General features: G+C 40.2%; 1 protein-coding gene across 1 annotated transcript in view; it reads right to left on the bottom strand.

Moving 5' to 3' along the window:
- Positions 1-12,873, bottom strand: part of LOC124606273 — a 225,110-nt gene extending 212,237 nt beyond the window's left edge. Inside the window, exons 1-3 of the mRNA XM_047138252.1 lie at positions 12,837-12,873; positions 12,338-12,544; positions 6,306-6,419 (exon numbers count right to left, since the gene is read on the bottom strand). Of these exons, the coding sequence (XP_046994208.1) occupies positions 6,306-6,419; positions 12,338-12,544; positions 12,837-12,873 (358 nt within the window). The remainder of the gene's footprint in view (positions 1-6,305; positions 6,420-12,337; positions 12,545-12,836) is intronic.
- Between the last annotated feature and the right edge of the window lie 12,421 nt (positions 12,874-25,294).

The following is a 25,294-nucleotide window of genomic DNA, read 5'->3' on the forward strand; positions in this document are numbered from 1 at the left end:
TTGAATGGAATAAACAGTCTTATGAGTACAGATACAGATTGAGAATAAACCAAAGACAAAAGTAATGGAAATGAGAACAGCAAGAAGCTTAACATCATAATTCATGAGCATGAAGAAGATGAAATTAAGGAATTCAGCTGCATAAGAAACAAAGTAACACATAGGAACGAGATTTTCACTCTTCAGCGAAGTGTGCACTGATATGAAACTTCCTGGCAGATTAAAACTGTGTGCCAGGCTGAGACTCAAACTCGGGACCTTTGCCTTTCGTGGGCAAGTGCTCTACCAACTGAGCTACCCAAGCATGACTCACGCCCTGTCCTCACAGCTTTACTTCTGCCAGTACCTCGTCTCCTACCTTCCAAACTTTACAGAAGCTCTCCTGCAAAACTGGCAGAACTAGCACTCCTGAAAGAAAGGATATTGCAGAGACATAGCTTAGCCACAACCTGGGGGATGTTTCCAGAATAAGATTTTCACTCTACAGTAAAGATAGGTTGTTGAAAAGTACTAGACCAATTTACTTCAAATTTTTACATAAAGCTCTAATAAAAATTCTGGCAGACATAGGATATATATTTGTTTGACATAGATAATATGGTGTAGAAAGGAGAAACATTGTTAGCAGAAACCTCAAAAAGTTCTTGACTGATTTCCTTAAAATCATTACTTGATACTCTAATAAAAATTTAGATGGACAAAGGATACACATTTTTCAATATACAATAGACTCTTGACTATCCAGCTCATTACTACCTGGTTGCTACTCACCATATAACGAGATGCTGAGTCGTGATAGGCACAACAAAAAGATTCACACAATTATAGCTATTGGCCATTAAGCCCTTTGTTTTCTCCATGATGAAATGAGAATTATCTTTTTGTAGGTACTGTTCTTTTCCAAAGCCTTAGAAAGCAAGTGCCACCTACAATACTGCGAGGCCCTTCAAAATGTATTGTGTGTCTTTTGTGCTTCTAGCACATCTAGAGTTACAATTATAAGGTACATACTATACTGTTAATATTTAATAAAGTAGCAGACCACTCTTCAACAAACAAGCCCTTTTCTAATGCCCACAAAGAACAATGAACAAACACAGACAGCAGCTCTGTTGCCAACCCTGTGTTCTTTATTTCTTCAGCTGTATATCAGACTTCAAAAGTGTGTGCATTGTCCAGTTGTTGTTTTGTGTGGCCCTTTATATTTAGAACCCAATATGGGTGACAAACAAAAATGATTTCTAGTGACTATGAATCCGAAACTACACTCCTGGAAATGGAAAAAAGAACACATTGACACCGGTGTGTCACACCCACCATACTTGCTCCGGACACTGCGAGAGGGCTGTACAAGCAATGATCACACGCACGGCACAGTGGACACACCAGGAACCGCGGTGTTGGCCGTCGAATGGCGCTAGCTGTGCAGCATTTGTGCACCGCCGCCGTCAGTGTCAGCCAGTTTGCCGTGGCATACGGAGCTCCATCGCAGTCTTTAACACTGGTAGCATGCCGCGACAGCGTGGACGTGAACCGTATGTGCAGTTGACGGACTTTGAGCGAGGGCGTATAGTGGGCATGCGGGAGGCCGGGTGGACGTACCGCCGAATTGCTCAACACGTGGGGCGTGAGGTCTCCACAGTACATCAATGTTGTCGCCAGTCGTCGGCGGAAGGTGCACGTGCCCGTCGACCTGGGACCGGACCGCAGCGACGCACGGATGCACGCCAAGACCGTAGGATCCTACGCAGTGCCGTAGGGGACCGCACCGCCACTTCCCAGCAAATTAGGGACACTGTTGCTCCTGGGGTATCGGCGAGGACCATTCGCAACCGTCTCCATGAAGCTGGGCTACGGTCCCGCACACCGTTAGGCCGTCTTCCGCTCACGCCCCAACATCGTGCAGCCCACCTCCAGTGGTGTCGCGACAGGCGTGAATGGAGGGACGAATGGAGACGTGTCGTCTTCAGCGATGAGAGTCGCTTCTGCCTTGGTGCCAATGATGGTCGTATGCGTGTTTGGCGCCGTACAGGTGAGCGCCACAATCAGGACTGCATACGACCGAGGCACACAGGGCCAACACCCAGCATCATGGTGTGGGGAGCAATCTCCTACACTGGCCGTACACCACTGGTGATCGTCGAGGGGACACTGAATAGTGCACGGTACACCCAAACCGTCATCAAACCCATCGTTCTACCATTCCTAGACCGGCAAGGGAACTTGCTGTTCCAACAGGACAATGCACGTCCGCATGTATCCCGTGCCACCCAACGTGCTCTAGAAGGTGTAAGTCAACTACCCTGGCCAGCAAGATCTCCGGACCTGTCCCCCATTGAGCATGTTTGGGACTGGATGAAGCGTCGTCTCACGCGGTCTGCACGTCCAGCACGAACGCTGGTCCAAATGAGGCGCCAGGAGGAAATGGCATGGCAAGCCGTTCCACAGGACTACATCCAGCATCTCTACGATCGTCTCCATGGGAGAATAGCAGCCTGCATTGCTGCGGAAGGTGGATATACACTGTACTAGTGCCGACATTGTGCATGCTCTGTTGCCTGTGTCTATGTGCCTGTGGTTCTGTCAGTGTGATCATGTGATGTATCTGACCCCAGGAATGTGTCAATAAAGTTTCCCCTTCCTGGGACAATGAATTCACGGTGTTCTTATTTCAATTTCCAGGAGTGTATATTGTTATAACATGACTGGATTGTGGGGATAGCAGCCAAAACTATTGCTTTGGGGTTAGGGATGGGAAAAAATACTGTTTGAGAGTGGAAGAAAAATTGAGCAGAAATTGGAAAGTCATGTGTGCCCATGCTGGTGGAAGTGGAATAGAAGTAAGGAAGACAATGCTGAAAGTGAAGCATAAAGAAGTGAAGGAAGCTTTATTTTTGTGGCATAAACGTTTAAGAGGAAAAGGTCTGCACATTACTGAGCCAATATTGCAGAAAAAAGCATTGCAATTTCAGTGGAAAATAGAAGGAGAAGATTCAGAACTTACCACCAGTGGTAGATGGTTGGCTCGGTGCAAAAAATGATTTGTTATTGGCATAAATACAATTGGTTAAGAGGCTTTATCCATGGACAAAGAGGCTGTGCCACTGTTTAAAAGACTATGGTTCAAAATTAATTAATGAGGGTGGAATTTCTGGTGAACAACTGTGGTTTAAATTACAAGATGCTCCCTCAAAAATGCTTGCTTCAAAAAAGGAAGCTGTAGCACCAAGATACAAGATAAGTATGGTACAAATCCCATATTGGCTTGTAGTAATGCAACTGGTCTCCAAAAGCTTAGAAATACATTACTGTGAAAATCAACAAAACCTGTAGCTTTCAAAAACTTGAAAAATTAGAAATCACTGCCCTGACATTATGTTCATCAAAAGAAAACATGGACGAATACGGAAATCTGCAAAACCTGGTTCCAAAATAAATTTGTATCAGCTGCAGAGAAATATCTGAAAGATATCTCACAGACAATTTTGACTCAGATGCAGGGTGTTTAAAACATTAGATAATTTTTTTCTCCAATATATATTCTATTTACTCATAGGTAATTTTAAACAAAAATTGTACACACAGCAATGTGCTCTTATGGTTTCTTCCTCACAGTTGGTTTTAACAGAAAATAGGAAAGTTGTTTTTATGACTGTTGTGATTAGAGTACTACCACACATTCTGAACTTTGCAATCCTACACATTCATAGATTAAAAGGATGTAAAATACTGTCATTGAAGTTACTATTATCATAGATCCAACAGCTTGAAAGGTTTTGCTCATACCCCATTTATCAACAATTTCAACCAATTTACTCATTCATTTCTAGCAATTTCAATTCCCAATACAGTTATCACTTGCAGTAACAGTACACAAGGCTCAAGGTCAGAGAGAGGGGGAAGAGAGATGGTCAGAGAGAAAAGGGGGAGGGAGGCAATGGGGACAGAGAGGGGAAAGGAGGAGATGGAAGAGGGAGGGGAAAGACAGAGATGGAGGAAGAAGAAGAGCTGGTATTGTTGATTATTTGTAACTGAATGTGCAACTACACCAAGATTCATGACCAACATGGGTACTGAAATCTGTACCCTCTGCAGACTGCCTACAATAATGTACTACCAATGATAATTACCCATTCACTGCAAATGGGTCAGCTATAAAGACATATGGTCATCATCTGCTGCATGTCCTCATTGTGTTTGAAGAACACAAACAGGCATAGCAACAGTCTTGAAGCCCCTCAATTCTTAACGGTTCATTGAGTCACTTAGCCTCCAGTTGTGGCAAGCAGTTGACCAAAATGTGCTTAATAGCATTGTATTTGACTGTGAGTGGTTGTTGGTGACACTAGAATATTTTGTGACTCTGTGAACAAGAATACATTAAGAGGAGAAATTATGTAGCTATCTTTTGTTTCATCTTCTGTCATTCATTCAAGGATAAATTCACTTTCTAATTGTGTGAACCATAATATGAGATTTTCTTGTTGAAATCGTGGTGGTTTCATAGCTATAGGAGTGATTACGAGGTGTCACCTAGAGATTGCGGTGTCACGCAAACACGGCAACACGAATTGATACCACAGACATTATCAAGGGTTTGCTGCAATCTGCATCAACCAATGGAAGGACCTCCTGAAGACTATTCCTTGCTCTCAGCATAGCAGCACCTTCTCACTGAGGTCAGTATAGTGCTAAGCATGTAAGAGCTCAGCCCAGTTCAAGACATCACCTATGGCAGCCAACATCATCACGTAGAACAGTGACAGTTAAAAGCTTCTGATGAAATGTACATATGTAAATGTTGCATTTTGTACTGTGCAAGAACAGCTTTGTTAATCTGTGCATCAAGTGATGCTTTCACAGTCAATGACATTTGTAGTAAATTATCAAGCTGTCCTGTGGCAAAGACTGTGTCAAACCATAATATGTGATTTTCTTTCTGAAGGAGTTGTGGTTTCATTGTTTCCAGTAGCTGCTCCATAATTTCACCCATAAAAAAGCAAGGACAAAGAATAGTTGGTCTACAGATCACAATTAGAGGAACACTTGCTGCCTACATAATAACAAGTGTAGAATTCAGAACTTACTTTTTGTCCACTGTTGGTCCCAAAGTGTACAAATTCTGTGTTAAACATTGCACAGAAACAGTTCCTGAGAAAGTCACACATGGCACCATTGTGATATTGTTAGATGACTATTTTGACATTAAAGGCCACGTAGCAGCTGCTAGGTTTAAATTTTTTTGTCCGAAGAAGCAGTCTGCTCAGACAGTCAAACAGTAGACAGTAGAACTCAGAGCTCTCACCAGACATTGCAAGTTTAAATGTTCATGTGGCATAATGATGTGAAGTAATTGTAAGTGATGCTATTATGCAGAATCTATCCAATGAATACATTCACACTGCATCTCTAAAACTGTCAGGTCCTGATTTAAAACCAGTACTATCTGTTGTGGAATCTCAAACAATTGTGGACTCAGCAGAGATTGATTTTGAGGCTCATTGTATTTCTTTTGTTCATAGTGCACCAGACACTCAGTACCATGTACATCATAGTGTTAAAGTAATTAAGAATAGTGTTCAGACAAACAGTAGCAACAGTAGAAGTAACAACTTTCAGTCTTGTAGCACATGGAGAGAGTTACAAAACTCCAGGTAAAAATCATTGCCTGTGTTTTTCAAGGCACGATTGTAAGTATTGTCCATGCCATAACATTGGTTGCTTTCCGTGTGGACATGAAGGCCACAATGATACTGCAAGTTTACATGGCAAGCAGGGCAAAGATGATAGTCACCACTGTTCTAGTGCCTTCCAGGCACAGTTTCACCGTCAACAATTGTTCACAATGCAGGTGATGTCACTCATTCAGGCACATGCTGAACCAAATATTTCTCCACTGCAAAATTCTTTCAGTGCTATACACAGACAGGCAAACAAACTTTTTGTGGAACGCAAGGCAAGGAAGTTGCAATTGGTCACTGGTGCTGTTGTTTCCTGATAAATAAAGATACTTAGCCCTCCACTACAGCAGACTACTTCTACGTTATTTGACCATGGCTGACAAGAAATTTCAGTCTTTGGTGTGTGTAGTTTGCCAGCAACTTTCCAGGTAGAGACAAAGTGCGTATCGTTTCATGTACTCAGTTCTAAAAACAGTACAAACATATTTTGCTTATAGTTACTTGATTTGTTCAGCTTGTGCATTCAGAACAATGTGTTAATAATCTGAACAGCATTTCAGTAATAAGAAACTTGCCATAGCACAACAAGAGCAGCTAATATTTTATAATTTATAATGTTATTACCTGTAACAGTAACAATTAAGGAACCTGAATAGGTGTCAGTTGAGTTTGTTGCCATAAGAGTCCAACTTCCACTTTGTTCTTTTTGTAGTTGAGTTGCTCTCACTCCACATTCACCTATTACAAGCAAGTAGAAAAATTAGTTGTCTTATGAAAAAAATAAGTACCATATATCATAATATATTTACTTTTAATAACTGTTTGCTAGCACCTTGACATCTAGCATTTACACAAAGATTTTTTTAAAGTATCTGATGAAATATAATGTTTCTTTCCTGACTCAATTCAGTGTCAATATTAATTCCTTGAACTTTGATACATTTATTTTCTATATTCTTAGATAAACCTAAAAGTAGCTGTCATGCTCTGTTTGGATTAAAAACAAGTTTTTTGGCTGCAAACCACTTTAATGCAAAGTTAAGTGTTTTCCCTGTATTCTTGTCAAGAGTTCCAAAGTTATAATGCAAAACAGTTGAAGTTTAAGTAGCAGCATAGTACACTCGTGCTCATAAATTAAGGATAATGCTGATACATGGTGAAACAACGCTCTGGTGGGTGGTTTGTGGGTTTAAATCATCTCAGAGTATGACCATGCAGTGCATTTGACCTGCGGTCGTTGCACGGTGGCCCTGAAATCAGTCCACATACACAGAGGTGTGTTGGTGCATGTCAGAGTACGGTGCAGCGAGTAAGTGTGCAGCCATTTTCAGATGTGCTAACGGTGACCGTGTGTTGAAAATGGCTCAAAGAACACATATTGATGACTTTATGAGGGGTAGAATACTAGGGTGACTGGAGGCTGGTCAAACACAGCAGCTCGTAGCACAGGCCCTCTATGTGCCACAAAGTGTGATCTCAAGATCATGGCAATGATTCCAGCAGACAGGAAACATGTCCAGGCACTACAGTATGGGATGTCCACAGTGTACAACACCACAAGAAGACCAGTATCTCACCATCAGTGCCCACAGACGGCGATGGAGTACTGCAGGTAGCCTTGCTCGGGACCTTACAGTATGGGATGTCCACAGTGTACAACACCACAAGAAGACCAATATCTCACCATCAGTGCCCACAGACGGCGATGGAGTACTGCAGGTAGCCTTGCTCGGGACCTTACCGCAGCCACTGGAACAGTTGTCTCCAGACACATAGTCTACAGACGACTGAACAGACATGGTTTATTCGGCCTGAGACCTGCAAGGTGCATTCCACTGACCCCTGGTCACAGGAGAGCCCATAAAGCCTTGTGTCAAGGACACAGTACATGGTCATTGGAACAGTGGTCATGGACAAGTCCAGGTATAGTCTGAACAGCAATTCTCGCTGGGTTTACATCTGGTGTGAACAAGGATCCAGATACCAACCCCTTAATTTCCTAGAAAGGGACCTGTATGGAGGTCGTGGTTTGATGGTGTGGGTTGGGATTATGATTGGTGCACGTGCACCCCAGCATGTCTTTGACAGAGGAACTCTAACAGATCAGGTGTATTGGGCATCATTTTGCACCAGTATGTCCGTCTTTTCACAGGTGCAGTGGGTCCTACCTTCCTCCTGATGGATGATAACGCATGGCCCCACCAAGCTGCCATTGTGGAGTAGTATCTTGAAACAGAAGATATCAGGCGAATAGAGTGGCCTGCCTGTTTGCCAGATCTAAACCACACTGAGCACATCTGGGATGCTCTTGGTCGATGTTTTGCTGCACGTCTTCAAACCCCTACGACACTTCAGGAACTCCGACAGGCACTGGTGCAAGAATGGGAGGCTATACCCCAGCATCTGCTCGACCACCTGATCCAGAGTATGCCAACCTGTTGTGCGGCCTGTGTATGTGTGCATGGTGATTATATCCCATATTGATGTCGGGGTACATGTGCAGGAAACAGTGGCGTTTGGTAGCATATGTGTTTTGGGATGGTTTTTTCAACTTAACATCAATACCATGGCCTTACAGATCTGTGTTGTGTGTGTTCCCTATGTGCCTACGCTATTAGTGCCAGTTTTGTGTTGTGGCACATTGTGTGGCACCACATTCTGCAATTATCCTTAATTTATGAGCATGAGTGTAGATAACAGACTGTAACACACAATGGAGCAGGTAATTGGCAGCCACATTGAAACAGAAGCAGGCAATGGCAGAGCCCTGTGAAAGACCAGCATTAACTTTTACTTAGGAGGGAATGTCTATTTCTAAGACAAACAGGTTTCAGTTTTTAACAGGAGGAAATTACTGCTAATGTCGATGTGTGTACACCATAAAACTACAATATGTTGAAAGGAATGTAGTAAATCTACTTGGATCATATAATAAAGTGCTACCATCTTCTAATTTTCAAAATCTGTTAAAATATGATCACTGACTTACAGGGCAGGTTCTGAAGTATTTTAACTTGGTCAAAAGCCAAACTGAGTGTTGTAAAGAAGGTCATGATCATCTTTCCTTTTTTCTTCAAAATTATTTCTTAATTGCACTTCATGAGCGATTCAAATATTTTTTTAAGTACTAACATGACAGATACTGACCAGTAGCCCTGGGGGCATTGTTTGTCACCCTTTTTGAATACTGGGACAATTTTTGAGATTTTGAGTAAATCCAGAAAAACTTCATGCTCTGGACATTTATTAAAAATTGAATGGCCTACTTAATAGGTCAATTGTTCTTTTAATATATAATTAGACAAAAATTGCACTCCATACTTTTGGAATGATCATACTTAAAATGCTGATTGCCATGTGATTGCTGGTGGACACACAGGAGGTTCACACCTGATGCAATGTGCCCACTGGTGGCGACATGCTTCACTGTGTTTAGTACAGTATGCAGTGCAGTACTGTGCATTTATTTGTATTTCATGGTTGAGCTGACACCACTGTACAGGAAATCAGGTACAATATCTTGATCAACACTTTGAAATTGGTTTCTTGCAACTTTACAAGCCACCCGAAAGATATATTGTGATTAACATTGTAAAGCATATGGCCACTGCTGGCCGCACAGGATTCAACAGGTTAGTAATGTGGTACATGGAACACAAAAAATGAATGAGTGAATGAATGAATAATTATAAAAGCAATGAATAGACAATGTTCTCTCTGGTTACAACAAGAAACAGTACTTAAAATCTGACAAAATTTATATATTCATTTTTTGTGAGCAGTAACCTTACCTTTCTTGTCACTTATTCTTCATTTTATCCTTTACGGGATGGAGGTTGTCCCACAAACACCCCATAAAGGATAAAATGAGGAATAAGTGACAAGAAACTTATAGTATGTGGGAAAAGATATGGTTGTAACTTTTTAAATGACAGGTTTTCGAGTTATCTCTGGCACATTCCAAGCAACAGAAAATACAGATTTGGTGTTGAATCAGATAATTACCAGAAAGAATGGCTAAGGTTCTATCAAATTTAATTTTTGAGGAGTTCAAACATCAGAAGAGACAGTCATTGTGGCTTTTTATCAATGTGTTCATTATACGAACAAGCAATAAGATGAACTTACTTGTTCACACCGTGACTAATGAATTTCATGTATAATATTAAGAGAGTGTGAAACAGTATTAGATCCAATTTTATACTGTGCCACTCATTTACAATTTATGATAATAATATATGCCATAACACTGTATTTTTTAAACACTGTGTTAGTTCTTTGCCAAGCTTATGCTACATATACATAGCTCTAGGCACACAGTGTTCCCAAACACATAATGATATTCAGTACATACTGATTTACAGAATATAATACAGGTGTCCCAGAAATGTTGTGGAAAACTTCAAGGGGTTGTAGAGAGTGTCTTGAGAAACAAATCAAGGATAGGAACCCTTGTCTGTAAATGTCATCATTCTAAAATCTCCAGCGTTTTCCAGTATACAGGAGAAAAATAAACTCCAGATGGAAACCCATGGCTAAAGCCATTATCCACCATGGAAACAGAGCTTTGCATTCATATGAGACAAGACCTTTCTATGCAGGAGCTAGCTCCATCATCTTCATGATGATCGAGTAATCAGTTGTGATCACTGAATAACAAACAAAATTGTGAGCTGTTCTATCTATGGTCTGTCAGCATACAAAGTCACGTTTGCTGCTGAAAGGGTGGCCTCATAGCTGGCACCGATGCTTATAACATTGACACACTGCAACGCTGTTGGATGATGTCTGGACACAGGTTCCTATCGTCGATATGTTACTTAAGACATCCTCTACGACCCCTCAAAATTTGCCACATTTCTGGGACACCTTGTATTATATTTTGTAAATCAGTATGTACTGAATATCGTTATGCACTTTGAAACATTGTGTGGCAAGAGGACCAGAGATAGTGATCAGGTGTGCATGAGGTGTGCCTGCTTCTGTGAGTTTTCTTTCTTTCCTGAAGAAGGCTTTGGCTGAAAGCTTAGTGTAATAGTCTGTAACTCAATGTGTCATCTTTATGGTGAATAGCAATCTATCCTTTTCATAACTATTGATATTCAAATCCAGACTATCCATTGTTTGTTTTATATATAGCTATGTGTAGTGTATAGTGGTCTTTAGCTCGTAGCGCATAATTACTTGTCTCATGTTACAAGCATGTACTTTATAAAATGTAATTTACAGCAACATGTGATGGTATTAGGAGTACCCATTTGTTCAATCTAGGTTTTGCTTTGCAGGTATTGGTCTGTTCATTTATTTTCATGATCCAGTATCTGTCTGCTCATTTTGTAATTTTCATGACTATCAGTTTGTTCACTTACATTTTACGTAAAAAAATTTTCAAGACACATGCATATAAATGTCATACATAAGCATTTTTTCATTTGTTTTATAGTTATGTTCAAAAAATGTGAACAAAAAATATTTTCATATGTTTTCTAATGTAACATATTAAATAATGATAGAAAAATTGTAAATTTTTCAATAAAATCATTGTGTTACAATCAAATATGTTATTGTACACAAAAATAATTGAAGGTTCATTCATCATGTCTTTGCAATAAAATTGTAAATTTTTCAATAAAATCATTGTGTTACAATCAAACATGTTATTGTATACAAAAATAATTGAAGGTTCATTCATCATGTCTTTGCAATAAAATCTTATTGGTTTTATTTAATGTGGCATGAGCCCTGAGAAAATATAATTGTTTGCTATACCTATGGTTTTCATGTCATCTTGGGTGGTCGCATATCATTTGTGCAACACAAGTTGTGAAGTCAAAATCTGAGTCAGTTGCAATAATTGTTATGAAAAGTCATGACTGAACCATGGTGTGGCTGCAAGAGATGTATTTGCAAGAACGGAAATAAATGTTGTATTTGTTGTGAATTCAGCAAGAAATTGTGCTCATTATTTAAACCTGGAATATGTGCAAAGCATTAGGTGTGTGAATTTACTGAAACAGCTGAGATACCTGAAGAAGCTGTGCAATAACAACTGGTTACAACTATCATCAGTAACGAAATAACACAGGTAAGTGAAAGTTTAACTGCATTGACGGTCATCAATCAGTTTTTTAAAATGTGCAAAACATCTATTTAGTGCAAGACTTTGCCCATCTATTAATGTTTCATGCTTAAATAAGAGCAAGTTAAGTTAAAGCCATTAAAATCAAAGTCACAAAGATTGTATCTGTAAAATAACACTTCATTTAAAGTATGTATCAAGACACAATAGAAACAAGACACAAAATCATTATTAAAGATCAGAGATGAATACTGGTGAATACTGCAGCAGTTCTCACAAAAATAATTATAAATGTCCTCTTTCTTCATTCTGTTATATTTCTAGGCATAATTTATCAGTAGTGTTGTTTGTCATAGAGCCACTCATTGCAGGCAATGTGTTCTGTCTCTCACATCATTTCTAATATATATCTACATATATTTTTACAGGATCTGCCATAATAATTTTGCTAATTACAGTTTTCTGTGTTACTTTACTTGTTATAGAGCACACACATCATTTGTAAGATAATAGAGTCAAAAGCAACGCAAAAGAATCCTATTTTAGTCAAATATTTCTGAATAAATGATGAACTTACCAGATTCTAAACCACCGCCAAAATATTCATATCCTCCAGTTTTTTCTATTTCCTCTGCTTCTAACAGAGTAATTACGTTTCCTGTCACATTAACCACACATCCTTGAAGATTAACAATTGGATCCACAATTTTTAAATAAAAATTCTGTCCTGCAGCATATTTTACTGGATAGGTTGGAAACACTGTAACCTTGGCTGAAATTGCACCTGTGATAATTACAAGAAAATCACAGTACTTCATTATTACAAACCACACTAGAGTAATTCTAAAATTATAAAACATATGAAAACAAAAATAGCTCCACAAATAAAAACAGTTTTGAACTAGCAAGTCCTCATGAAAAAAATACAAATAAACAAACTATATGTGGCCAACATGGATAGATCATCAACAGACTGAATTTTCAGCTTTGGAACTATAAACTGTTTCCTCCACAGAAATGAAAGAAAAGAGTTAAATTGCAGGGAATACTTTCTCTGGTGAGATGTAGTTACTTACAAGAACTGCTGTGAACTGTTCCTACAGTGTCTAACATGTTAACTGTTGTTCACATGGAGAAAAATCCTTCTGTTAAGAAGGAAAAGTTTTGACTTGGTCTTTTTATACTCTCTCAAATTCTTCTCCCGGTATCATATCTCCCATCTAATCTTCATTCACTTCCTTTTCTGACTTCAAATTCAGTTCTCCTGTGTGGCCCTTCTACATATTTCTTTCACCTTTCAACCCTACCTTCTTTGCTTAATACTGGCTTTCCATTTGAACTCTTGGTATTCATACAACTGCTTCTGTTTTCTCAAAAAATTATTTAATTTTCTTTTAGGTGACATCTAACAGGAAAGCTCTGAATGCTTCTACAAATTTGCATTTGTCCTCTGCCATACCTGATTAGCCATTTTGCACTTTCTATCAGTCTCATTAGTCTGTACTCCCTTCCGCTTGCTTGATTTGCTGCATTTTTATATTTTCTCCTTTTGTCAACTAAATTCAAAATCTATCTAAAGTTGTCAACTGTGGCTTGTGTGTACCTTTTGATCCTTTGCTGCCTTCATTGTCTCATCTCTCAAACAACCTATTTACCATCTATTGCTAAACTGCTAAATTTCTGAAAAGCATTTGACTCAGTACGACATTTACATTTACAATTATTGTCAAAAGTGTGATCATACGGGGTATTGAGCTAAATTTGTAACTGGATTGAGAATTTTTTGGCAGGAGGACACAGAATGTTATCTTGGATGGAGTGTTGATGACAAATGTAGAAGTAAATTCAGATGTGCCCCAGGGAAGTACTGAGGCTCTTGCTGGTTATGTTTTGTATGAATGACCTTGCAGGCAATATTACTAGTAACCTCAGACTTTTTTGCTGATAAGGCTATTGTAATGAAGTACTGTGTGGAGGAAACTGCATAAACATGCAGTCACATCTTCATAAGGTTTCAAAGTAGTGCAAAGATTGGCAACTTCCTGCAAAAGTTCAGAAATGTAAAATTGTGCACTTCTTGAAATGGAAGAATGTAGTACTGCATGATTACAGCATCAATGAGTCACAACTGTAATTAGAAAACTGATACAAATACCTGCTTGTAACAAGTTGTAGGGATATGAAATGATCATATAGGCTCAGTCATAGGTAAAGTAGGTGGCACACTTCAGTTCATGGGTAGAATACTAGGGAAAATGCTATCAGTCTACAAATGAGATTGCTTAAAAATCACTTGTGCAGCCCATACTAAATAGGTCTAACAGTGGATATTCAATGTATAGAGAGAAGGGCAGCATGAATGCTCAGGGTTTGTTTTACCTATGGCAGAATGTCACAGAGATGCTGAAGAAACTGAACTGACAGATACTTGAAGAGGCAAACAGTCCCAAGAAAGTCTACTTGCAGAGTTTCAAGGACAAGCTTTAAATGATGAATCTAGAAATATACTATAACCCTCTTCATATTACTGCTGTGGAGATCATGAGGACAGGATTAGATTAATTACAGTGTGCACGGAGACATTTAAACAATCACTCTTTGCACACTCCGCATATGAATGGAACTGGTAAAAGCCCTAATAATATATACAATGGGAAGTATACTCTGACATACACTTCACAATGGTTTTCAGAGTATGTATGTAGATAGCATTGCTTCATCCTGCTGTTTAATGCTCCCTTTAATATTCTCACTAATGTCTAGTCCTTTCAATCCGGGTCCCATCTCCTTAATTTACTACATCAGTGTCATTTCTTCAGATTTAATCTGCAGTTAATAACCAATAAATTATGGTCAGAGTCCACATCTGCCCATGGAAATGTTTTTAAGTTCAAAATTTGGTTTGGAAATCTCTGTCTTACATTATACACTGAAGTACCAAAGAAACTGGTATAGGCATGTGTATTCAATTTCAGAGATAAGTAAACAGGCAGAATATGGTGCTGGGGTTGGCAACACCTATATAAGACAACAAGTGTCCAGTGCAGTTATCAGATCTGTTATTGCTGCTACAATGGCAGGTTATCAAGATTTAGATGAGTCTGAACATGGTGTTTTAGTCAGCACACAAGCGATTGGGCACAGCATCTCTGAGGTAGCGATGAAGTGGGGATTTTCCCAAACAACCATTTCACGAGTGTACCGTGAACACCAGGAATCCAGTAAAACATCTAATCTCCGACATTACTGCAGCTGGAAAAAGATCCTGCAAAAACAGGACCAATGATGACTGAAGAGAATCATTCAATGTGACAGAAGTGCAACCCTTCTGAAATTGCAGCAGATTTCAATGCTGGGTCATCAACAAGTGACAGCATATGAACCATTCAACAAAACATCACCGATATGGCCTTTCAGAGTCAAAGGCCTACTCATGTATCCTTGATGACAGCATGACTCAAAGCTTTGCACCTCACGTGAGCCCATCAACACCAACATTGGTCTGTTGATGACTGGAACCATGTTTCTTGGTCAGACGAGTCTCGTTTCAAATTGTATCAAGTGGATGGACATGTATGGGTATGGAGACAACCTCATGAATCCATGGACCCCGTATATCAGCAGGAGACTGTTCAAGCTGGCGGAGGCTCTGTAATGGTGTGGGGCATGTGCAGTTGAAGTGATATGGAACCATGATATGTCTAGATATGACTCTTACATGTGACACGTACGTAAGCATACTGTCTGATCACCCCCATCCATTCATGTCCAGTGTACATTCTGATAGACTTGGGAAATTCCAGAGGGCTGTGCAACGCCCCACACATCCAGAATTGGTACAGAGTGGCTCCAAGGAGACTATTCTGAGTTTAAACACTAACACTGGGCACCAAACTCCCCAGACATGAACATTATTGAGGATATCTGGGATGCCTTGCAATGTGCATTCAGAAGAGATATCCGTGCCCTCACACTCTTACGGATTAATGGGCTGCCCTACAGGATTCACGGTGTCAGTTCCCTCCAGCACTACTTCAGACATTAGTCGGGTCCATGCCACATCGTGTTGTGACACTTCTGCGTGCTCGTGGGGGCTCTACATGATATTAGGCAGGCGTACCAGTTTCTTTGGCTCTTCAGTGTGTAATCCATTTTAGACATTCTATGGCCTCCATGTCTCTTCCATGTTCACAACTTTGTTTCATAATTCTTAAACCAAATGTCAATAATGGCTAAAATATGTTCTGTGCAAAATTACGCCAGGTACCACCAATCTGTGTTCTCCTACAATTTTTCCCTATCTTATTTTTCCTACTGTTTATTCATTTCCCAATAGAAATACATTTTCATCTCCCTTAGTTATCTGAATTGTTATATTCACACAGTCTTTCAATCTCTTCATCATCTGCAGAGCTAGTCAGTGTTTACACTTGTACTACTATGAATAAACATCGAGGCATTACCTGTGTGGGTTTTTATCCCACTTTCATACTACTGTGGTGGGTGTTGGCTTTGTTTCCATCTTGTCTATCATAATGTATTCACTGTGCTGTTCATAAAAGCTTACCGACATCCCTATTAGCTTATTCATTATTAGACCTGTATTATTTTCTTTTTGATCTGGTATTTATAATCCTGTACTCACCTGACCAAAAGTCATGTTCTTCCTGTCACCACAATTTTCACTATATCGTACTTCAGTCTATCCATTTCCCTATTCAAGTTCCATAACCCACCTACATGATTAATGAATCTAACATCCCACTCTCCAACCCACGGAACCTCTCTCTCTCTCTCTCTCTCTCTCTCACACACACACACACACAAAACACACACACACACACACACACACATACACACACACACACACACACACACACACACACACACACACACAAACAAACTTACACACGCATGACCACAGTCTGTGGCAGTTGAATCCAGACCATGAGCAGCAGCAGCAGCATATAATGGAAGAGGCAATTGGTAAGGGTGGGGTGCTGCTGGAGAATGTGCAGGGACAAGATGGAGAGAGGATAGGTCAGCTAGGAGCAGTTGGGAGGCTGGATGGAGGTCGGGGGGGGGGGGGGGGGGGGGGAGGGATTAGCAGAAAAGGAGAGAAGTAAAAAGAGTTTGTGCATTGGTAGAATAGATGGCTGTGTAGTGCTGGAGCAGGAACAGAGTATGGGCTAGGTGGGTGAGGACACTGACTAATGAAGATTGAAGCCAGTAGGGTTACAGAAACCTAGGATAAGGAGAGTTCCCACTTGCACAATTCAGAAAAGCTGGTGTTGGTGGGAAGGATCCATATGGCACAGGCTGTGGAGCCTGTATAGTGCTGGAGCGGGAACAGGGTATGGGCTAGATGGGTGAGGACAGTGACTAACTAAGATTGAGGCCAGGAGGGTTACAGAAACCTATGATATACTGCAAGGAGAGTTCCCACCTGCACAATTCAGAAAAGCTGGTGTTGGTGGGAAGGATCCATATGGCACAGGCTGTGAAGCAGTCATTGAGATGAGGAATATCATGTTCGGCAGCGTGGTTCAGCAACAGGGTGGCCCACTTGTTTTTTGGCCACAGTTCGTCGGCGGCCTTTCATGTGGACAGGCAGCTTGTTGGTTGTCATGCCTACATAGAATGCAGCACAGGGGTTGCGGCTTAGCTTGTAAATCACATGACTGGTTTCACAGCTATCCCTGTCTTTGATGGGATAGGTGATGTTAGTAAGCGGACTGGAGTAGGTAGTGGTAGGAGGATGTATGTGACAGGTCTTGTATCTAGGTCTATTACAGGTATATGAAACATGAGGCATGAGGTTGGGAGTAGGGATAGTGTAGGGATGAATGAGGATTTTGTGTAGGTTCAGTGGACAGCGGAATACCACTGTGGGAGGGGTGGGAAGTGTCGTAGGCAGGACATTTCTCACTTCAGGGTACGATGGGAGATAGTCAAAAGCATGGTGGGGACTGTAATTCAGTTGCTCCAGTCATGAGTGGTACTGAGTTATAAGGAGAATGCTCCTCTGTGGCTGGACAGTGAGACTTACGCAGGTGGTGGATGACTGGAAAGATAAGGCATGGAAGATTGTTTTTGTGCAAGGTTGGGAGGATAATTATGGTCTGTAAAGGCTTCAGTGAGACTGTTGGTATATTTTGAGAGGGACTGCTCATCACTGCTGGTGCAATGGCCATGGGTGGCTAGGCTGTATGAAGGAACTTCTTTGTATGGAACAGGTGCCATCTGTCGAAGTGGAGGTACTGCTGGTGGTCAGTAGATTTGATATGGATAGAGGTACTAATGTAGCCAACTTTGAGGTTGAGGTCAGCATCTAGGAAGGTGGCTTGCTGGGTTGAGTATGATGAGGTAAAGTGAATGGGAGAGAAGGTGTTGAGGTTCTGGAGGAATGTGGATAGAGTGTCCTCACCTTCAATCCAGATAGCAAAGATGTCATCAGTGAATCTGAACCAGGTGAGGGGTTTAGGATTCTGGGTTTTTACGAAGGATTCCTCTAGATGGCCCATGAATAGGTTAGCATAGGATGCTGCCATGCAGGTGCCCATAGCTGTACTGAGGATTTGTTTGTAGGTAATGCCTTCAAAGGAGAAGTAATTACGGGTGTGGATATAGTTGGTCACGGAGACTAGGAAGGAGGTTGTTGGTTTGGAATCCATAGGGTGTCTGGAAAGGTAGTGTTCGATAGCAGTAAGGCCGTGGGCATTAGGAATGTTAGTGTACAGGGAGGTGGCATCAATAGTGACGAGCAGGGCACTGTGTGGTAAAGGGAAAGGAACTGTGGAGAGTCAGTCGAGGAAATGGTTGGTATCTTTTATATAGGTGGGTAGGTTCCAGGTAATAGGTTGAATGTGTTGGTCTACAAGAGCAGAGATTCTCTCAGTGGGGGCAATCCCAACAAGCCACCTTCCTAGACACTGACAGCAACCTTAAAGATGGCTATATCAGTACCTCCATCCATATCAAACCTACTAATCACCAGCAATACCCCCAGTTCAACAGCTGGCACTCATTCCTTGCCAGAAGTAGCCTACCCATCATAAAGCATCTTTTTTTTCCTTTCTTCACCTTTTCCTTTTATACATGTAAAGCCAAAGGTAAATTAAAGAGTTGCTTTGTGGCAGAGATAATGTTTTGGTACAAAACAGGGAGAGGAAATAGACTCTTCAACTGATTAATTTCTGTATCTTCACCTGATTGTTTCTATAAGTGGTAGATGGTGGACATACGACTAACTCCATCATACCAGTATTGTTAAAATATGTGTATTCCAACCTTATATTAAAAAGTGTTATAAAAGTTAATAGGAATAACAAATTTCTTCATATATTTGCATCAATCACACCCATCTGTTCATCATTTTGTTCGCATCGAGAATCTGCATCAGGAGTGAAGCAGAAGAGAGGAATATGCGCAAGCAGTTGAGAAGTGATCCTGTATCAGCATTGTCATAAGGAGCTCTGTGCACAATGGAACTAATGTGAAGCAGTACGTAACAAAAAATCTGAATATTGATCTTAAATGCATTGACATTAAAGGTCTGTTGAGATTAGTACCAGTACAGTACAGTACAGATTTATAAATTACCTTCCAATTTCTTTCAGTTATTCTTTCCAACCAGTTTCCTTTAAATTATTCAAGCAGCAATTATTAATCATTTTACATAATTTTGTCCCCCCACTCATATGACATTATTCAATGGCAACCGTTTAAAGGATGGAACTGAGCAGAATACGAACAGACCTTTCAATTGTTGAGATAAAAAAAATTTTGAGATAAATTATTCATGTTATTGTCACAAGAAATGAATGAGACTTTTTTTGTACTTGTTACATGTCCATGAAATTGGGAATATGAAAAACATTGAAGGAGCAAATGAAAGTTAAATTCTGCCTACAAATGAGATGCGCTGGGAATGCTGATTTCTGCAGTAAAGGTAAGAAGCTGCTACACTATATGCTTATATGGCCACACTTGGTGCTGTCTCTCTGGCAGTAGATAATCTCTTTTCCTTCCAACTAATATCCTTTATGGAAATTGAATTTTTTAAGAAAAGATGAAAATTTGTATAAAGTCATCATTAAAGTGTAAGATAAGTCATTGAATTCTATTTGATTGGTCAGATAACAATCAGGTTCATTAGTGAAAACGCAGCTAAATCTACTTTAACTGAAAAGTACCAATACAGACAAAATTTCATTTTTGAAAAATAATTTTTTTTCATAATTTTGTTAAACACTATTCACAATGGAGTCAAAGGAAATGGCCATTGTTGAAAATTCGTTAAAATGCAATATGCCATGATGCCAGACATCTGAGCTTGGCAACAGTTGAAGTTAATGAGCCAACTAGTGAACTGGCCAGTGGCAACCAAAACAGTGAGGTTGACGTCCCACTATCAAAAAATGATGACACTGGTAGTATAACTAATCATGAGATCACTTTTATGATGCTCGATGAGACAATTTCACTGTTCTCACCGGGAAACATTTTTCCAAATAGTGAAACTGAAGGACACGACGGGGAAAATTCCTTTGATTATTTGCTCACGATGTCACAAATGCAAGAACAGGAAACAACATGAAAAACAATGTAAATGCTATTGACACACACAATTTCTCATAACTCATGCAACTAATAAGACAACCGTTTGCAAAACAAAAAGAATTTCAGGAAAATGTAACCCAACAGCTTAAGAAAAATATAGGACAACAGTTTATACAGAAAAATCAGGCATTTGATGATTTCAAGAACAGTATCAGTCAACAGTTCAGTGATGTGAGCAAAACTATACATACTGAATTATCTGACGAACTATCTGGCAAGTTGAGAGAGTTAGGTAAACAACTAAAACAAGAAATAATTACCGACAGATCCCACAATATAAATACATCAATGGAAAAAGTACCATCCATAGACGATAAACAGACCCAACTTCCACGTGAGTTACAAAACCTTAGTGAAGCATATTCTCAAATTCAGGAGACGCAATCCCAAGTGGATGTGTCGGTAAAAAATGTGACGAATGCAGTCAGCAAGTTACAAGACGTATGCAAAATCGTACCCATCAAAGTACAAAAGTTAAGTCTAAGAGTAGACCAATTAAGTTTAGAGTCAAAATTTGGCAAGAAACAGTGCATATGTAAAAGAAATAAGTGAAAAAGCTGACGCTGGGTGCTGGATAAGGGCAGCACCCTTGCTGAAAAGGTAGTGTCAGAGTGCAAAATGGATGTAGATACTGTAGAAGAAGCTCTAAAGGAGAAAGAAAGTCAACCTCTTGCTAAAATAGACTCAGGTTTAAAGGATGCATTCCAAAACAACATTTGACAGAAAACAAACCCATGCTTTTAGAGAAGGTAGATACTTTCACCGGATACCCATAATATGGGGCTAGACTGTCAAGGGAAAATAGCAAAGGTTGCAGAATGCAACAACACTTGCTGAGAGCTGTACCTGTCGAGCAAGCTCAATTGCCATGCCCGTGAACCATGGACCTTGCCATTGGTGGGGAGGCTTGCGTGCCTCAGCGATACAGATGGCCGTACCATAGGTGCAACCACAATGGAGGGGCATCAGTTGAGAGGCCAGACAAACGAGTGGTTCCTGAAGAGGGGCAGCAGCCTTTTCAGTAGTTGCAAGGGCAACTGTCTGGATGATTGACTGATCTGGCCTTGTAACACTAACCAAAACGGCCTTGCTGTGCTGGTACTGTGAACGGCTGAAAGCAAGGGGAAACTACAGCCATAATTTTTCTCGAGGGCATGCAGCTTTACTGTATGGTCAAATGATGATGGTGTCCTCTTGGGTAAAATATTCCGAAAGTAAAATAGTTCCCCATTCAGATCTCCAGGCGGGGACTACTCAGGAGGACGTCGTTATCAGGAGAAAGAAAACTGGCGTTCTACGGATTGGAGCGCGGAATGTCAGATCCCTTAATCGGGCAGGTAGGTTAGAAAATTTAAAAAGGGAAATGGATAGGTTAAAGTTAGATATAGTGCGAATTAGTGAAGTTTGGTGGCAGGAGGAACAAGACTTTTGGTCAGGTGAATACAGGGTTACAAATACAAAATCAAGTAGGGGTAATGCAGGAGTAGGTTTAATAAGGAATAAAAAGATAGGGGTGCGGGTAAGCTACTACAAACAGCTTAGTGAATGCATTATTGTGGCCAAGATAGACACGAAGCCCATGCCTACTACAGTAGTACAAGTTTATATGACAACTAGCTCTGCAGATGATGAAGAAATTGAAGAAATGTATGATGATATAAAAGAAATTATTCAGGTAGTGAAGGAAGATGAAAATTTAATAGTCATGGGTGATTGGAATTCGAGAGTAGGAAAAGGGAGAGAAGGAAACATAGTAGGTGAATATGGATTGGGGGTAAGAAATGAAAGAGGAACATCTGGTAGAATTTTGCACAGAGCATAACTTAATCATAGCTAACACTTGGTTCAAGAATCACAAAAGAAGGTTGTATACATGGAAGAATCCTGGAGATACTAAAAGATATCAGATAGATTATGTAATGGTAAGACAGAGATTTAGAAACCAGGTTTTAAATTGTAAGACATTTCCAGGGGCAGATGTGGACTCTGACCACAATCTATTGGTTATGACCTGTAGATTAAAACTGAAGAAACTGCAAAAAGGTGGGAATTTAAGGAGATGGGACCTGGATAGACTGACTAAACCAAAGGTTGTACAGAGTTTCAGGGAGCGCATAAGGGACAATTGTCAGGAAGGGGGGAAAGAAATACAGTAGAAGAATGGGTAGCTCCGAGGGATGAAATAGTGACGGCAGCAGAGGATCAAGTAGGTAAAAAGACGAGGGCTGGTAGAAATCATTGGAAAACAGAAGAAATATTGAATTTAATTGATGAAAGGAGAAAATATAAAAATGCAGTAAATGAAGCAGGCAAAAAGGAATACAAACGTCTCAAGAATGAGATCAACAGGAAGTGCAAAATGGCTAAGCAGACATGGCTAGAGTACAAATGTAAGGATCTAGAGGGGCATTTCACTAGGGGTAAGATAGATCCTGCCTACAAGAAAATTAAAGAGACCTCTGGAGAAAAGAGAGCCACTTGTATGAATATCAAGAGCTCAGATGGAAACCAATTTCTAAGCAAAGAAGGGAAAGCAGAAAGGTGGAAGGGATATATAGAGAGTCTATACAAGGGTGATGTACTTGAGGACAATATTATGGAAATGGAAGAAGATGTAGATGAAGATGAAATGGGAGTAGACAAAATTCCATTAGAACTACTGACGGCCTAAGGAGAGCCAGTCCTGACAAAACTCTACCATCTGCTGAGCAATATGTATGAGACAGGCGAAATACCCTCAGACTTCAAGAAGAATATAATAATTCCAATCCCAAAGAAAGCAGGTGTTGACAGATGTGAAAATTACCAAACTATCGGTTTAGTAAGTCACAGCTGCAAAATACTAACGTGAATTCTTTACAGATGAATGGAAAAACTGGTAGAAGCCGACCTCGGGGAAGATTAGTTTGGATTCCGTAGAAATGTTGGAACACGTGAGGCAATACAGACCTTACGACTTATTTTAGAAGAAAGATTAAGGAAAGGCAAACCTACGTTTCTAGCATTTGTAGACTTAGAGAAAGCTTTTGACAATGTTGACTGGAATACTCTCTTTCAAATTCTAAAGGTGGCAAGGGTAAAATACAGGGAGCGAAAGGCTATTTACAATTTGTACAGAAACCAGATGGCAGTTATAAGAGTCAAGGGGCATGAAAGGGAAGCAGTGGTTGGGAAGGGAGTGAGACAGGGTTGTAGCCTCTCCTCGATGTTGTTCAATCTGTATATTGAGCAAGCAGTAAAGGAAACAAAACAAAAATTCAGAGTAGGAATTAAAATCCAGGGAGAAGAAATAAAAGCTTTGAGGTTCTCCGATGACATTGTAACTCTGTCACAAACAGCGAAGGATCTGGAAGAGCAGTTGAACAGGATGGACAGTGTCTTGAAAGGAGGATATAAGATGAACATCAACAAAAGCAAAACGAGCATAATGGAATGTAGTCGAATTAAGTCGGGTGATGCTGAGGGAATTAGATTAGGAAATGAGGCACTTAAGGTAGTAAAGGAGTTTTGCTTTTGGGGAGCTTAATAACTGATGATGGTCGAAGTAGAGAGGATATAAAATGTAGACTGGCAATGGCAAGGAAAGCGTTTCTGAACAAGAGAAATTTGTTAACATCGAGTATAGATTTAAGTGTCAGGAAGTTGTCTCTGAAAGTATTTGTATGGAGTGTAGCCATGTATGGAAGTGAAAATGGATGATAAATAGTTTGGACAAGAAGAGAATAGAAGCTTTCGAAATGTCATGCTACAGAAGAATGCTGAAGATTAGATGGGTAGATCACGTAACTAATGAGGAGGTATTGAATAGAACTGGGGAGAAGAGGAGTTTGTGGCACAGCTTGACAAGAAGAAGGGACCGGTTGATAGGACATGTTCTGAGGCATCAAGGGATTACAAATTTAGCATTGTAGGGCAGCGTGGAGGGTAAAAATCATAGAAGGAGACCAAGAGATGAATACACTAAGCAGATTCAGAAGGATGTAGGTTGCAGTAAGTACTCGGAGATGAAGAACCTTGCACAGGATAGAGTAGCATGGAGAGCTGCATCAAACCAGTCTCAGGACTGAAGACCACAACAACAACAACATGCCACAAGCAAACACAAACACGCCTGTCACTGACAGCGTGGCATGTTTGAGAACATTACTTGCAGATGAGGGATTACTTAGGATGAGGGATTACTTAGGCATCGACAATTTCTGGTATTTACCTCTGAAGGAAAAAGAACAAACCCCATGGTCTTTATCAGAGCATTTCGAAATGTTTTATCTCATACCTGAACCAAAGCCCAGAAAATTATATTTGTTATTGAAGACACACAGGGGGACGTTCTGCAATGGGCTATAGACATGGCGGTACATTGCCACTACCATGAACAGTTTGAGAGAGCCTTTCTAGATAAATATTGGTCTGAGGCCATGCAAGAGAGGCATTCAATGCCTAACATGGAAGCTTAAGGGGCTATTTTGAAAAATATTTGAATAAAACCAGATACTGGACTAATCCGGTATCTCAAGTAGACGTGCTGCCCACATTAGGAAAAAACTCATTACCATTTCGGAACATGACACCGAATGCTTTGTATCTGTACTGGACTCAATAGACTTGATATAGAAAGAGAGGCCAGTACAACCCATGCCAGTTAATACGCAGATAGTGCCACAGAGATTTACATAACAATGAGTGAACAACAGATTCGTAGTACAACATGGATGGCAGTCTTACCCGCCACAGACTTTTGGTTACAGTAACAGTAATCACAATGGTATTGGAGCAAGCTGTAAATTCAAGGGGGGATATAAAAGAAATTGGAAAAAAATTTAGCAAAAACAACTACAATGGGCAAGTAGTGCATAGCCAGCCTGTACAATATGTACAGACACAGAAGCATACCGACAATCCTTCTTTCCAC

This window comes from Schistocerca americana, chromosome 3 (assembly GCF_021461395.2).
Source record: "Schistocerca americana isolate TAMUIC-IGC-003095 chromosome 3, iqSchAmer2.1, whole genome shotgun sequence".
In the NCBI taxonomy this organism is placed as follows: Eukaryota; Metazoa; Arthropoda; class Insecta; order Orthoptera; family Acrididae; genus Schistocerca; species Schistocerca americana.